General features: G+C 41.1%; 1 protein-coding gene across 3 annotated transcripts in view; it reads right to left on the reverse strand.

Moving 5' to 3' along the window:
* Nucleotides 1-4,530: 4,530 nt before the first annotated feature.
* The window catches only part of LOC146167073 (E3 ubiquitin-protein ligase SMURF2-like), a 42,653-nt gene continuing 30,315 nt past the window's right edge, over nucleotides 4,531-16,868 (reverse strand). For 2 of the 3 annotated variants that reach the window (XM_083390852.1, XM_083390853.1), the window contains 11 exons: nucleotides 15,044-15,191; nucleotides 12,720-12,907; nucleotides 12,177-12,342; nucleotides 11,207-11,739; nucleotides 10,782-10,953; nucleotides 10,414-10,564; nucleotides 9,763-9,960; nucleotides 8,470-8,706; nucleotides 7,437-7,636; nucleotides 6,868-7,014; nucleotides 4,531-6,571 (listed from right to left, as the gene is read on the reverse strand). In XM_083390852.1, coding sequence (XP_083246978.1) covers nucleotides 6,472-6,571; nucleotides 6,868-7,014; nucleotides 7,437-7,636; nucleotides 8,470-8,706; nucleotides 9,763-9,960; nucleotides 10,414-10,564; nucleotides 10,782-10,953; nucleotides 11,207-11,739; nucleotides 12,177-12,342; nucleotides 12,720-12,907; nucleotides 15,044-15,191 — 2,240 coding nt within the window. In that variant the 3' untranslated portion in view covers nucleotides 4,531-6,471. The remainder of the gene's footprint in view (nucleotides 6,572-6,867; nucleotides 7,015-7,436; nucleotides 7,637-8,469; nucleotides 8,707-9,762; nucleotides 9,961-10,413; nucleotides 10,565-10,781; nucleotides 10,954-11,206; nucleotides 11,740-12,176; nucleotides 12,343-12,719; nucleotides 12,908-15,043; nucleotides 15,192-16,868) is intronic. The other variant, XM_083390854.1, reaches the window with a different exon arrangement.

Here is a 16,868-nt window from a genome sequence, read left to right on the forward strand (position 1 = left end):
TTATTAACAGGGGCGGATTAGCTAATTAGTTAGCCCGGAAATTTCGAAGCAAATGCGGCCCACCTCAAAAAAGTTTCTCTTTTTTAACTTGCAAGATACTGGTAGTCAAGTTTTGTGATTCTTTGTTGTTTTGCTATGATGTCATAAAATAAATATGCATAGATGTTCCGAAAAGATAAAAGTTCCTATCGTTAAAGAAGCATAAAAAATTTAACTATACGATCATTACGATGAAGGTATAGCTTACAATAAAAAAACTGCTTAACCTTTTAGTAAAACTGTAATTTTGCTTAAAAACATACTGCGTACAGCGTACCACCCAAAATGACTTCGCGTACCACTAGTGGTACGCGTACCACAGGTTGAGAACCACTGCCCTAAACTAATTTATTGCGTTCTCATGTGATCAGTAACAAGGGAAAATGATATTGAGCTGCTATCGAATAAAAAACAAATGCTTGAGCCCAAAATGTTCCCAAATGTTTAGGTTAGTGCCCAAATGTATTGGGTCGCGAACCAAACCTGGGTCGCAAAGGGTAAAAAGATGGAACGCGCATGCACGATTAAAACCTGCCAAAAATTGCACTGTTGTAAATTTATATACGTTAAATTTTACAATAAGAACCATGATTTTCCAACCATTGCTTTGGGTTTTGTAATATTTGCAGTTTTAGAATCACTTATCGTTTTCCAGCAACCCTAAATACCACAAATCTCACATATTTACCTTTGTAGGTTACGAGTTATGGTTGTAACCTATATAGCCTAAAATTACAGCACCACATCTGAATTCTTGATTTTAATATGTGACCAAATAGGATTAATATAATTACTTTGTAGCGGACCACGATTAAGACCAATGGTGATTTCATAAATCTCGTGGCTGTCATAGCCTCGAAACTAATGCATAAGTCGGCTGTGATATATCTTGCATGCTCTACAATGTAACTGAATAACTTGCGAACCTAACATATTCACAATTTGGTTTAATTCGGCACTGGTACATGCACTTTAAATAAATATTTTTTATTTGGTTCAGTGTCTTTTGATGTCAATTTTCATTTATAAAATATTTAAGTCAACTGGTTTTGAATGACGTTACAATGATTCTAGACATACGAAAAGACAAAAAAAGTTCTCCTAAGATTTACTCTTACTCTACGTTTTGGCACCAGTCATCTACGTAGCCTGCGCTTATCAAGATATGCGTCACACACTTATGACTAAACGACAAGTTCTAAGCTCTAAATCACAATAAAACTTGCTAATACCTCCTAAATACAAGCCGAACCGAAACTTTGACTAGTAACCTGCTTTCAACCCTGTTTTAGGAAACCTTCACGCGCAACACGAAAAATCAATGTTTACCCATTTTTTAACCGTCCACGAAATTGTCAAATGTTTTTACAAGGCAGATCCGGTTTATGCAGTAACTAAAAAGGTCGCCTCTCTCAGCGCAGTTCAATGAACAAACGCGTACACTCCTCAAGCAAAAAACTGGGTTGATTGTTGGAAAGATAGCAAACAAGCTCTACAAACTCAAACTGTGCGTTGATCCGCGAGCTGGTGAATTATTAACGGGTTCACGGCGGGATGCCATTGTTCTGTAATAGTGGGGTGGTGGCTGGCTGATTACTGTAATCCGAACGACTGAATTCGCTGGCTTTTGTACAACTTTGGCCGCGAAAATGACTGGTACTTTCTGGTTAATCCCACCACTTCAATTAAAACCACACCTCGCCAGCCAATCGCACACAAGCGTGCCAAACTTAGCGTTCAGTTCATGTCATACCAGGTAACAGGTAACATTTGGGTAATTTTCTGTAGGACTTGTAATTGTAGTATGATAAATGATGGCTAGCAATGGGGGTACCGTACCGTTCGGTGTACAACTGCTCATGGTTTAAGAAGTCTAATTATGTAGTTTAACACAGCTAATTTGACCAGGCATACCAATATTCGAAAACCGAGCCTTTCTACAATTTAAAACATACTTCAAATAAGAGTCTCTGCCCGATTTGCTTTTAATAGCAGTAGGGCGTAAAATCCTTTAACATAGCTTGCTTTCCCGTTTGCTTACTGGGAAATATTAGACGGGTGGAAACGACAACGTCACTATTTGACGCTCCCCTGGAGTTTGTTTTTGCTTTACACTTCATCAGGTTACACAACACAATAAAACAAAACGTAATAAGGACTGAACATCATGTTTTTCGCTTTCCCAGCCGACAACAGTACATGGTAATACCACACCGAAAAACATGGCGAACTCTGACAAAAGTACGTAAAGTTGATTAACTAGCAAACACCTGTTATGTCTCTGACTGACTGACAGACTGACTGACACTTAAAGAGTTGACTTGTACAGACTGCCACACACATTTTCAACAAATACAAAGTTTCACTTCTTAGTTATGCCTAGTCATGGCAGAACTAACAGGTGTCTGTAGCAAAACGTCCACACTTTACATAGAACTTCAGCCTGCATATCGTAAATTACAATTCAGCAGTTTTCCAAAGTAAAATTCCCAAGCGGATTTCGGCGTGTGCTGGTTAACAAAGTACTGTGGCCCCGAAAAAAACGCCGCTTACCGCCGATCAACGCGTTACCATTATCGAGGATTCACAAAAGCCTGTATTGTGCTTAGGCACCAGCTTCTCTATTCATACAACACGCCATCAATTGAGAGCTATGGCTTGAAGGGCCTTGTTTGATTATTACAGGGCGCTTTGGCGCGGCGCCTGTCGCGTACAATTCGTCTGCTGGCAGTCGACTTGGGAAAGCAAACGTTCAGCTGGGAATGGGAGGCTGTTTCGCTGCTATTTTTGAGCGTGGTTACCCTGTGGCTGACTGGTTGTCCGACATGTTGTTGCGGTGTTGTTGTACTCGTGTTTTAACACGCTATTTTGCACGTTGGGTGAAATTACAAGAAAAATGATTACAACTTTGTGTTGCGTCACTGTTATATTATTTGCTTGATCTGCGTTGCGTAAAACAAAACTAAACCTGACAGAACTCGTACTAACAGTTTAATACAGTAGAAAATTACGTAACTGGTAAAAAACTAAGTTTATTTTGGTGAAGACAAAAAGCTGTATTTACATTTGAATACAACCCTGTGAGGCTTTACTGTTTTTACGAACAAAATTTAATAACGCTACAAGAAAAGAAATGCAGAATCGAAGTGATAGTAGTTATCTTTAGATATTTAACATAGTCTTATAATCCATTCGCCAAAATGTTGGTAGTATGGTAATTGCAGTTCATGCTGTAATCTGGACAGTTTATTTACAAGGGGGCAATAAGAAAACATCACCATACCCGTGGCAAATTCGAGTATGTCAATGGGAATTGCCGATGTTTCTAAAAATAGCTGATCAACAGATTAACATTCAGGTCAACATAACCCTCGTGCACCACCCTACGGAAGCCAGTTTTAGCCGACGTTCACTACAGCCGGCCACAGCTTGACAGTGAGTTTTTGCGCTATTTCAACTGAAGGCAGTGAGTTTTTGCGCTATTTCAACTGAAGTTATATCGTTGAAGAGCGTCGCACGACACGTTTTGCACATTTCGTATATAAATCAATCACATGAACAGGGCTGTAATTAAATCTATATTGGTTTCGACTGAAGCCGTTGAATATAGCAGCATTTTATTAAAAATGGAAAATTGTATATTTTATAATAAGGAAATTTAGGTTGTTCACGTCGTTGAATTAGGAATAGGCTATAATTACATACTGGTGTAATTTAAGTAATGTAATTTTAGCAGCGACAAGTCAGAATCAGATTATGCAAGTGACCCAAAGCAACCGGTATTCAACTTATATAGATATCAAGCAAAATTTTACCGTTTAGCAGTGTTGCGATGACTTTAAATTTGACTTTAAACTTGTGGTTTAAATCACTTAAATCACTGTTTTTAAATGAATTGAATTGACTTAAATATTTGGGCTAGAACGGCTTGACTGTACTTAAGTCTATTTTTTTAGTCTATTGATCAAATGATTTGACTTTTCGACTTACAGTAAGTCATTGATTCAAATGACTTAGGTTTAAATAAAAGTTGTCTTGAAACATTTTTTCAAATTGGTTTAACAATCTCAATTTGTGCACGTAAAACAGTGTGCTCGCTTTATGTTGCGTTTTTGTTATTTTGTATTTACAATTGACTTGACTCGGACTTGACACTTGAGTAATTTCATATTGGTTTGCTTACAACACTGCCGTTCATTACTGAAATGAATTTAGAAATACCACGTTTGATACAGTAATCAGTGATCCGACATGGATTTTTTTAAATCTATCTTGTGGTAAATTCAAACTCACAATCTAGACTATCTGTCACGCTAAATGAGATAAGTAAGTTTAGAGTAAAGCCATTCGAGAAACGACCATACGACTTCTGACCGTTTTACTCATTCCACTATATATCGCAATAAACGAAATTCTCAGTTCCTAATAAATCAACTTTGAAAACACAACTAGAGTCAGTCACTTCGCCCTGCCTAACGATAACGGCTCCATATCAGAAGCAAATATGGGAGTAGCTTTCAACAATTTTATTACGTTCAACGAAAAAAAGCACCATATATGAGACACGAAAGAAAAATCGCAATAGACATATACTCTTGTATTTACACGAACAAGTGTGACGGTTTAACACTGGACATCAACAAGACAACAGTTGATTGTAGCATAAGCGGCCAGGCCAAGAAGTGACTGACGACAACAAAAAACAAACACAAGACAACAAAATATCGGGCGTTATATGAAAGAGCGAGCGAAAACGCAAACCTACAGGTGGTTCTGGTGCGCGACTTTTCCCAAAAAGGTTAAAATAAGGTCATGGCACACAGGTATACACACAACTAGGTGTGTCCGATAATATCGGATCGAGTTTAACAAATGGAGGTAACAACTAGACTTATTTAAAGCTAAAGCAAATTTTGGCTTTATAACTTGGAAAAATTTCCTTTAACGTTTTAATTTTGCTTGTTAAAGCATTGTAATGACGTCATTCGGTATCGGATCGAATCGCGACACTTTGGTTTCATAATATCGGGTATCGGTTTTGAAATAACATGCCAATTATCGGACATCCCTACAAACAACGATGCTATTACCCGTATTTACAGGCGGACTTTTTAAACAACAGGTTAGTATAGTGTGACACACACTACGCGGTTATGCTGATTTTTAGAAAACAATCTTCGGATTGGAAGACTTGCCGTGCTTTGCTGATAATGAAGTTTCTCAACAGTGTTTCGAAATCGCGTGGAAAGGCGGCGGCGTTGTATAGCTGGTTGCGGCGGGCAAAAGTAAAATCATCGCGAAAGAAAACGGGTTTAAAGGCGTTATACAGTTAAATTAAATACGAAAGCAGACAACGGCTAGCGCTGAACTTAAAAAAAAAACGACAACAAATATAATAAAAAGTGTGAAAAGCGCGTGGGAAGAGAAAAAAACGAAAGGTGAGCGCTTTAAATAAGTATAAGGTAGAGAGAAAAAAGGCCAGATTGTCAAAAAGGTGAGATATTATGTACAAGGCGGACCTGAGGTAGATGCAAAAGTGGAAAGCATGTCTCCGGTCGAGCAAGCTTCGTTTGTGTTTGCTAAAAATACCAGGCTTATTATCGCAATCACCATCTCGTTTTTTTTTTATTTCAAAGAACCGTATATTTTTGGTTTCATGAATTTCTCGCACAGTACATTTTTGGCTTTATGTATTTCGACAAAAGAATAGCAGTTTTTTTTTTTAAATTCCGAAAGCATCGGTCGATTTTTTTATTTACCAGGCTACATTGTTTTGATTTTTAGCATTTTTTACCACAATTTTTTTCAAAAACCCTAGTAAACCATATCAAAATTGGCCTAGAAAACAAAAAACTAAAAAAACGTTCTTCATCAAAATATATGAATTGAAATCTCAGTCGTAAGTCGATTTTGATTTGGCAAACAGTGCAAAGGTGTGATGTGGATCGGCGTTCCTGCCTTGCTTTGTAAAACTCGGTTGCTACAAAGTAAAAGCCCACGCAAGATGCTACGAGGGCAAGAAATGAGCTTATCTTGATACGTACGTGTGCGGAGAAAATAAATTGCGCCGTCGGCGCGAAAAGCCTTTGTGACGTGACAATGAATAGCAGGCGAACGCGAAAAATGCGCCGTCAAATAACGACGACTATAAAGTAAGCGCCCTTGGCAAACACGAAAAGCGGAGGTTGGCCGCGATTTTGCAACATTACCAAAAATAAAAATAATGAAATCCTCTTCCGTCCGAATGCAACTCTCCCAGCGTTCAAAGACATCTTTTTCCGGCGAATTGAAGAATTCGGAGCTCGCTCGGTGGACAACCCAACGAAACGCGGTACGCAGTCGTTCGATGCGACTCGAATATGGTAAGCGGTCATTCAGTGCGACACGAATGTGGTACGCGGTCTTTGTGTGCGACGCAAATATGGTACGCGATCATTCTGTGAAAAAACCGCACGTGTTTTCGATAGCGCACGTCAGCTTGCCGAGGAGTTTGTCGAACGTCTCGTACGGAGGGAGGTCGATACGGTTGAAGCTGCGCAAAAAAGCTTGGGATTAGTTTGGTTGTTTTTCGCTGTTGTATGTCGCACTGACGGATGTGATATCGTTTATCATTAAAACGACTTGTCACACAGCTGCCAAACCACAGGACAAAAAAACACTAACGATTTAGGGAAATGGGCAAAGGTTTGGCATTTAAATCCAACAAAATATGCAGTTGTGCTATACCGCCGTCTTTCTAAAAGTAAGGTATGTAAAATAGTTTCAGAGAGTACGCGAAAGCAAAGTGGTGAGGAGATCTACCCCTAAATAATGTCAAGCGTTTCTTACCATGTGTGTGCTTTCGGCAGGCACTCGGTCCTGTTGTCGACGAACTGGATTGTGAAGAGCCGGGGCCCCTGGGTGCCGGTGGAACCCTGAAGCGCTTTGAAGCCCTGGAGTGGAACCCGGGACGAACCGGTGACGAATTGAAGGACCCTGCGTAAGAGGAATTAAGCAATTAAATATGAAATTTCCGTAATATGCATGGTATTTAGGTTGAACTCTTACCATGAAGGTCAAATTTACAAAATTAGAAAATGATGCCAAAAATTCAAACGAGGAAAGTAGTCGTCAACTACGCATTGAGCCATAAATGGGTTTGGCGTAAAGAAATTAGTTCAACAACCATAACAAACCGGTATATAATTTCGAACAGGACATAAAAAAAAATTGGACTAGTATATGCCATAAGTTTTCGCTAGGTCTGCATAAAACACAGATAAGCAAAACAATAAAATGCGAAGACTACATAAACTGATTTTACAAGTCGAACTGTACAACTAACTAGGCCCAGTAAAAACATCGAACCTGTCGGGTGGCGACCATATACCATAAAAACAAACAAAATCCAAACGAACCTTGCCCTCTTCTCTTCGTCGAAGCTGTCGATCGCCTGCCAGAACCACTTGACGATATTGGAGTCGTGGCTGCAGTGCTTGAGCTTGGTGTGACGTTTCCAGTCGTCTACGTCGATCTTCCCCAGACCCCCGATGATCAGCTCCAGCTCTCGTTCGTCGAAGGGACGCAGGAGATGCTGAGGAATCAGCTCGTAGAAGCCCTGGAGCAGGAGGAAGATGAAATTGAGGACGATGTTTGTTGGATATATTGTGCTTACTGCGCTGGTGATGCCTAATAGTGTTTTAAGGTAGCAAAACGGCAACAAATGCAGTTGAAGTTTATTCGCCAAATAAACGTTAGCTATTTTTTAGTGTTTTTTTAAGTGTTATATCAACATTATGCTTATTTAAAAAAAATTAAGCATGTTGATTCAAAGATATATTGATGTTTTCATAGATGTAAGTTTATTGATTGTTGACTTTTGGGCAAACTTAAAAATTAAGTGTAAATAAAACTTAAACAAAAAAAAATTGAAATATTTTTACAGTTTAATTTTTACTTACAATTAGCTTAATACGCAGTTTACCACCAGTCGTGTGTGCTTTGTAGTTCGCATTTTAAGTTTCTTTTATTTACTAAAATTTTAGATTTTTTTTTAAAACTTCCAAACAAACTTTAAAAATAACGTAGAGCTTGCTTATCTTAAATCTTGAGAAAAAAAATGATTAGAACAAGCTTTTATTTTATTCCCGTTTACTCAAAGTCCGTCACTTGGTGTTAACACCGTTAACAATGAAACAGCTCACAAAGCATTTAGTTTGCTATCACCTCATACCGTTTATGTTTCTACCCTTGCCATATATAGTTGTTTACCTTGGACAGTGAGATGTTTATCTTAAATGTTAGAGAAAAAATTCAGAACAAGATTGTAATTCAATCCCGTTTGTTTAAAGTCCGTTATTTGGAGTTAACACCGTTAAAAATGGGACAGCTCACAAAGCATTCAGTTTGCTATCACCTAATTCCGTTAAGGTTTCTACCATAGTTGTTTACCTTGGACAGTGACAGAAACTGGGCCTCGATGCCTCGCAGAAAGCGCCAGTTCACGTAGAGCTTTACGTACTCGCGCTTATTCTCTTCAGAAACGAGTATCTCGGCGCCGTTGGGCTTCAACTCGTGCAAGACTCGCTCGCCGAACGAGTAGTGCTCGACGCAGAAGGTGTGGTCCAGTACGTCGGTGATGTCGTTCTCCAGAATCCACTTCATCGAATTGTACAGGTCGGGGTCGACCTTTTGTAAAGGAAACAACGAAACGTTGAGAATTTAGTGGAGGTATGTCGGCCGATTTTTTGTTGTTGTTTATTTTTGGGTCGTTAATTGTAAGAAAAAAACGAAACGTTTTTTTTTTTATATTTTTCATATTTACAGCCGTTTTTTGCAGACTTCTGTCGAAATGTATGTCAATTTCGTGCAATGTGGTATCAGTAGCGAATTTTAGCATATTGCTGCCCAGACTTATTGTTAATCTCGCTGATTTAAATACCAAAAAACATTTAATTTCAGAATTTTCTGGTGGGTCGCGGATTGATATTAAAGGTAAAAAAACTGTTAGGAACTCATTTGACAAAACATTGGTTAAGGCCTATTCCAATTTCAGTCAAAGCCTGTAGGGATGTTTCCATACTTAGCATATATTAAGCGTAATCCGCCCTTAAAAGTGATCGTAATCCGATCAAAACGTCGGGAAAAACTATAGTTTGTCTTTAAGGGGGCATGAAAACCTAGCAGTTGCGGCTTATTGATAAGTTATTATCAGGGCAATTTACGGGGCAGCCTTGGCAACAAACGTCCCCTTTGTCCGTCGCTTACGAGCAATTTTCGAATAATCGGAAGAGGAATTTTTCTTCGAAAAGAGCACAAGTTATTGAAAGTGCCCTTATCCAAACGTTGGTTTTCAAATTGATGATTTAAAGAAAAAAAAATTGCCTAAATTGTGGCCGTTGCAAGTACAGTTGCTTAATTGGGCCACCTCACCATTACAAACTCGAATAATATGGAACTCGAATAATTTTTTTTATAGACTGTATCACGTACTGCATTAATTTCACTCAAAGGGCTGTTTTTTTAAATCGGTTTCTGTATTAAAATGCCTATTGCTCACAATTTAGGCGTTTATTAATAAACCCTACTTTTTAACTTTGCCAAGTAATGTCGGTCCCGGGCAATAGGCGAAACATTGACTAGGCAGAACTGCACAATTTTCAATTCTGCTTTGATTTCGCCAAACACAGGTTAAACTTATAAAAAAGCCAGAAAGCTTTCCGAAACGCTTGTCTCTCTACACACCTCCTCCATATCCTCCAGCGAGATTGATTTTCCCAGCAGCTGTTTGTAGAGCAGCATAGTGAAGCCTCCGTCGATGTAGTGGCCGTGATATACCGCCATCCCCAGCACTCGACCGACGAAGTGGAAATAGGAAAGGTGGTCGGGGTTCACGTGCGAGTCAGGGTTGATCTGCAGCGTGTAGATGTCCTCGCGCGAGTACTGCGAGTACGAGTAGACGAGTTAGTTGGTTTGGTTTGATACTAAGGGGTGGGAATGCGTTTGGGATATAGAACAAGAGTAAAGATCATTTTTGATGGAACGAGTAGCATAAATAAAAGGGGAACGAGTTAGCAAGCTAAACCTATTTGGTTAGAACAGGTAGAGTGATTACGAGTAGGAAGCGAGTAGCAAGCGAGTGCAAGAGTTCGTTTACTAGGTGTATCAGCTTATCAACCAAATATATAATTTATGGCCATAAAATGGACATAACATAATGCAACACGCTACTTTAATAGATTTTTATATATATTAAAGAAAAAAAATCTCCACTTAACAGCATTTTCTTTAAGCACATACTCCAAGTCTCGAAACACTGACTTTTGTAAATAAAAATAAGCTTCGGTCTAAGACAACATGAAAACATATCGCCTGTAAACGATTAACTTGGCTTACCTGGAAGAGTCCGTAGTAGGGGTTGAACATCTCGTGTGACAAGATGTAGAGCCACTCTCGTGCCAAACCACCATAGTCGAGTCCGTCCTCGCCAGAAAACTTCACCATTAGTCGCTTTTTTAGGTCCTTTGGTTTCATCTTCATTACGAGGCTGCAAATACAGAGAAAAAAACAGCGTTATTAAACGAAAACCAGGCATCTTAAAAGTTATAGGCATGTACACTATATAGATATTGGCAGACGTATAAGTGATAGACTAGGTTTTTAAGGTAAGCAAGACAAGATGACTGCCTGAAGTAGTTTGATCTCAATTATGTTCGATACTATATAACGTTGACCCCCCAAAAAGTATTTGTTTAGCCTCTCACCTGTAGGACTGCTCAAAGGCCTCTGATCGCCTGATCTCGAGCCGGCAGTGACCGGTTTGAGGCTGCTGGGACTGGATCTCGCTGCGTAGGATCTTCAGCTTGTGAACGAGGTCGCGCTTGTGACGAGGGAGGTGTGCGGTGGGCGGGGCCTCGACCGGTTCTGACGCAGCTTCTGTTGCCACAACAAAGTATTAGGGGTAATGTTCGATGATTTTTATAATACAAATTTTAACTGTGACCAGATTAAACAAGGTCATATAATGAACTATCAATAATGAAAAATAAAGTGAGATAAAACCAAGATTTGTTACAGAGCGTCTAACTCTAACCCAACGAAATACTACAAAACAACAGACACGAAATCAACAGCGAGAAACGTAACAGCAGCAAGCAAAATCTACAGTTCTAAGTTTGGGGATACCTACCGTTGGTTTCACCCCTGTCCTGCAGCCGACCCATGTAGCGCCCCAACCTGGGGTCGGTGAACTGGGTGGTGCGGCTCGAGTGGTCGATGTAGTAGAGGCGACCGGTGGCCGACGACCGAGACTCCCAGCCATCAGGAAGCGGACCCAGGTCTTCAGGGTTAATGTGTGTGAGGTTTCGGGGTACCCTGGGGTCGTGCCAGGACGATACCCCGGTCTGGGTGTGCAGGAAAAACACCTGACCGTGGGGCGTGGTCCGCTGCTCGTACCCTTCTGGCAGGGGCGTCCCGTGCAGCTGGATTCGCGTCATATAGTGTTTGTGACGTCGCGAGCGAGGGGGCTCGTCCCCGGTGGGGCGGGTGGGGTTAGGGGGCGAAGGGGCCGACGTTGGTGGCGGGGTAGGGGGCGTGTGCGGCTCCACGCTGGTGCTGGCGGGCCGGTTACGCCCCTGGTGGGACTCGGAGGGGGCTATTGCACTGAGGGGTCGCCGTGAGCGGCGCTGGACTGGCTGGGTGGGTCGCTCCCATTGCGTCGTCCTGAAAGGAGAGAGGTTTTTAATGGATTTTGGCGAAATTGGGTGAGATTTTGTTATTGTGAAGTGTTTTGGCGGCTTATCGTGTCGCGTTTTTGTGTGGGTACTACTGAAGCAGAATTAAACAGGTTTCAGTTGTTTTCGTTCACACTCATAAATAGTTAGCGTCTGTATAAAATATTTCATATATAGCTACAATCTCAAACCATATTATTAAAAAAAAAATTATCTAATTTCACATATCATCAAGAAAAATAGAAAGATTTTCGTTTGAAGAACTGTGACCTGACAATTGAAAAAAGACACATCTCACTCTTAGAAGAAAAACTACAAAAATAATAACATATTCAAACCATACAACTTGTAGAAATTCAACCTTAAAAAAATGAAATAACCTAAAAACTTATTCACTGTCGATACGAAAAAAGCTTTTTCACCGACCTGGCGTAATGATTGACGTACTGAATCCTCCCGTTTGCTCTTCGCGCCTCCCATCCTTCCGGGAGGTCGTTCTCGTTGGGAGGAGGAATCGATCGGGAGTCGATCACCAGGTTTGAGGGGACTCGGTCGTCAAGGTCACGGCTCTCGATGCTCACCACGATCTGGCCTGGAGGGAAGATTATAATTGAAGATGTGACTCTTTTGCTTGTATAGATTTTAAAACACTTCTCGTATGCCATTCTTCCAAGCAAGTATTACTCGTTTAATATACGGTTACGATTTGTATATATTTTAGGTAAACTCTTCCGAAAACGAGTATGAAGCAATACGACTCTTTTCGAATTTTCTCCAGTATATGGGGCAAATAGTGCCCAGAACCAACCTCAAATTAATCGCAAGCAACTAATGCAATCGGCGACCCAAACAAACCAACTGGCAACCTAATTTTGGGTCGCAACCCTTAGGTTGAGAAACACTGCCAACTGCGATAGATAAACCTCAAAAGATGACAACATGCTACAACAACACAACAGTAATGGTCACCTCGGACGGGCTCGTGGTCATTCTGCCCCTGCTTGACCAGGTCAAGTCGTTGATAGCCGGTGTCCTTTAGTCGGTTGATGGCGTTCGACATGATCTTGATGCAGCCTAGGAAGCCGGCGCCGTTCTTCTTGTGTACTTTGCGGTTGTTCCATACCGAGATGGTGATGCAGTCCGACTTGCCAACATACCTGGAAAACAACAATGTGTGTTTAGGTCATATTTTTTCGTTAAACAGACTTTGTTACATATTTTTGGCAAAATAGTTCAATTATTTTTGAAAAAATACTGAACTTGAACGCAAGTCGTAGTTTTGACGTTAACTTCAGTGTGTTTTTTTTTTGTTTGGTAATATTGGATAATTAACCTCAATTTCTGCGAGTATAGCAGTTTGTTAGATGTTGTACGGTTTAATTTTAGGTGTTTGCTAAACAAAATGACTTGACATGGACTAAAGTCACTTAAAGTGGACTTCCAAATACTTCCTAAAACGCTTCGTGTCACCAAATTTGTCCTGGTCGACACAGCTCATTATCTGTGCTGCCCAACCCTATATAAAGTTTAAGTATCTAGAAGGCCCATTTTTATTTTTTTACCGCCATGTAAAAGCACGTCGGATAACCGAAAAAGCGCTTCACGGCCATGACGGAGCCTTTTCCTTTGGCCGCCGCAGTAGCCACTGACAAATCACAACAACATAGGAAACGGGGCACAAAGCAGTGGAGCGACAAGAAACGGCGGTCGAAAAAAAGAAGTAGATAAAGCGAAGGCGGCGCCGACGTGACTTGGCCGCGTAAACAGAGCCGAGTGCCTTGGACACGAACGCTTCAAGCAAGCAGCTCTCTACACACTTGTAGGTGATAGGTGGGCGGGATTGTAAGTGCTGGATCCTGCTGTTTGTTGGCCTTTCGCGGGCTGCGGCGGATTTCAGACGCCAAGGCCGGCGTTTTTGCGGCGCCGTTCTCGTTTTTTTAGGTTTGTCTGACGGTTTTAGCGCGATTTCGGGTGAGTTCGCTGGTTTTAAAGCCTTGTAAACTGGCGGAAGCCGTCACGACCGCGCATATGGCGCCACAGCGAAATGTAAAACAAAGGCATCGTGGGTTATAGGTTTTGTGGGTAAGGGGGCCTTGGAGACGAAAACGCGGTTTGCTGGTGTGGATTTCGTGTCAGCGTTTAAAGCTCTTGGCGAACTAGCTGTGGTTTAATGCAAAACGGTTATATTCGTTGTGTTGTGTATTTTAAAACAGTCTATTGCTTTTAAGGTACAACACCAGCTTCGAATATGCCAAGCTCAATAACATCCAGTTAGAAAGCACAACAACGACGATTTTATGGTTTCAACTTAAATCCCTGCGCTCAATGTCATCGGAACTTCTAACTTACAAATCAGCGGACTACTCGGTATACGTCACTTGTATAATTTTGTCAGGCCTTTGCAGCAGTAATGCAAAACTGGCCAAAAACGGGGTTTAAAAGCTTATACAACAATATGTTTCTACCTGCACATAAATTGGCAGTAGTTCGCTTTTTGCTTATTTATCTAATCATTATTCATGGAGGAAACTATTTGACAGGTCTTGTGTTAAAATCATTTTAAGGTATTGTAAAATAACTTGGGAAATAGACTATTTTTTAACACTCTACAGCTGGATTTAATTTCCGGCTTTAGGATCTCTGTATAGTAAGAGTCCAACTTTTATAAAAGCGTATAGGTGCGTTACAGGCGGCTGCGGTCCGCGGTGTTGTGACGACGTGGCTACGCGGGAGGTTGTGGTGGGGTGGCAACACACAGAGCGCGTCATAACAATCGCAATACGCGCGCGTTTCTGGAGTTGGGCCAAAGTTCTAGTTCGTCGAAGATATGTCACTCTTGTATGTGACTTTTCGATGGAATTCGCCGTAGCGAGGACTACACAGTTCGCAACGTTAAACAAACGACGTCGTTGAAGTCGCGCGATTTTTGCTTTAAGGTCCTTTGATCGAAATTTAGGTTTCTTCCTAACTAGCAGGCTGAAGATTATGAAACAAACGCAGTGTATAACTAATACGTTTCGGTGTTGTTTGGCACGATTTTCTTGCCTTGATAAATTTAGGACGATTCTATTATTTCGTCGAAAACGAAAACCCCAATACTGAACTGCAATCATGGGCGGCAAATTTCGACCCATGTCTTGCTGTATGCCACTACTGCAACTTACAGGACGTAGTATTAATTCATTCCACTTGGGTTATCTGACATATTACTATATACATATCACTATATGCTACTGATTCGAACATTTAGCACATTTCGACGCTTACTTCTGTATGCCACTATTGCAACTTACAGGTCGTAATACTGGTTCCACTTGGGGTCCAGGGTGGCCTTGCAGGTTCCGGTGGCGTGGCACTGACCCGATCCCTCAACCAAGATCTTGGCGAAGGGGTCCGGAAGACGGAAGAAGTCCCTCTTGCAGATGTTCTTCGCGCAGAAAACTGTACAAAAGGAAGAGGAGGTTAAGTTTAGGGGGCAACCTAATAGTGACGGTCTAACAAGGCACGGGCGCTGTTTTACTGAAGGTGTGGCGCCAATCAAACTAAACCGTCATAGTCCAGGACATGAAAATTATAACAAGGTTAATTTGATCCCCTTCAATTGAGGTTGTAGGTACGAGAAGGATGCAGCAGGCAAGGGTGATATGGTTGTTTCTCAACGTGCTTCCCTCTAAGCCTGTGTAGCTCAGTTGGTAGAGCGACGTTCCCGGTATGACCGGTGGTTGTGAGTTCGAACATCACAGAAAGCTAGTTAGTTTTCTAGCCTGGCCTTGATTGCACTATAAATCTGAATCGACAAAATGCCTCCTGAAGACAAATATTGCGGAATCGCACAAGTGCAAAGCAAAATAAAACCCAAAAGACGGAATCGTATAATTTTATAATTTTTGGGGGATTGTAAAAAAAACAAAATAGAGCAGAGGGTGACGATTGACGTTTCTACGGCTTAACGTTTCGACATCAAACTTTGCCACAATTTCCTGAAAAAAAAATAATAAAAGAAAACTGAAAACGGCCAAAAAAGCTTCACAGGCGTCCGACGCATTCCGGGGTCGAAAGACAAACGCCGAACAAAAAGGCACAAGGGCGCGAGCGGCAAAAGTAAACAGCGGCGAATTCCGATCAGTCAGTGAGCGGAAAGATTGCGGTAGGGCGCGATCCGACGACGGACTTGCCAGGCGATTATTAGGGCAAAGGAGGATCGAATTCGCGTGTTTGCTGTTTACGTTGTGTTTAGTGCCGCTTACAAGGCCTCTCCTTGAATGCAACCTTTTGCAGGCGAGCCGTTGAGGCGTCTTTACGCCACTTGGCGCTAGATTACATGACTGTTTGATAAAGTTGGGTCCTAATTTTCATTTCCAGCCTGTTTTTGTGCAATATTTTAACCTATCCTTTTTGTTAATTCGGAAATTTAGATTGATTTGTGTTTTAGTGCCACATGTATTTGCATAAGGGCTTTATTCTTTTCTTTGGTGGGGTAATAAAGGCGGACATTTTTTAAATCAATCTGCCATATTTTTTTAGCTTATTTTCACGTCATGTCATCTAGAGCGGTAATTAAATATATCGTAGTCCCTATAAGATTTTTTACATGACTGTTTGAAAAACAATGGCTATAATGATTTATCCTGTTTTCTAGTCGTTGTTCAACCTATAGCTTAAGCTACAAAACAATAAAAAAATGAGACGATATTTGTCTACTCCAGACACTTAAACTGGCCAGGTCCGGATTAAGAGCCAAGTGTAATCAATCCCGCACAATCTCCGTCAAGGCATTGACTGAAGACTAAACGCCGCTTTATAAACGTAGGATTTATGGGGGCGCTGAAAACTGGCAAGGTATTTGTGGAAACTCAAGCGAATAAAGACCGCGTCCAGATAATTCCCCACCGCGTTGAAAGGCGTTTACATGAACTAGACCGCTGCATGCCGTGGATATTTCGAACAACATTCCGTGCACATCTTGAGCGACATTGGACACTGGAAGACTTACGTTCTTGTTTTGAGAAGAGCCAAAGCGGAATTTTTGATCCGGATAATTGCGACGCCACTAAAACGCCATAAGCCGCAAGATGAGACGGCCCAGTCGCTTACAGCTATGCAGATAAAGGCTCTTGG

This window comes from Ascidiella aspersa, chromosome 1 (genome assembly GCF_963924565.1).
Source record: "Ascidiella aspersa chromosome 1, kaAscAspe10.2, whole genome shotgun sequence".
NCBI classification, from domain to species: domain Eukaryota; kingdom Metazoa; phylum Chordata; class Ascidiacea; order Phlebobranchia; family Ascidiidae; genus Ascidiella; species Ascidiella aspersa.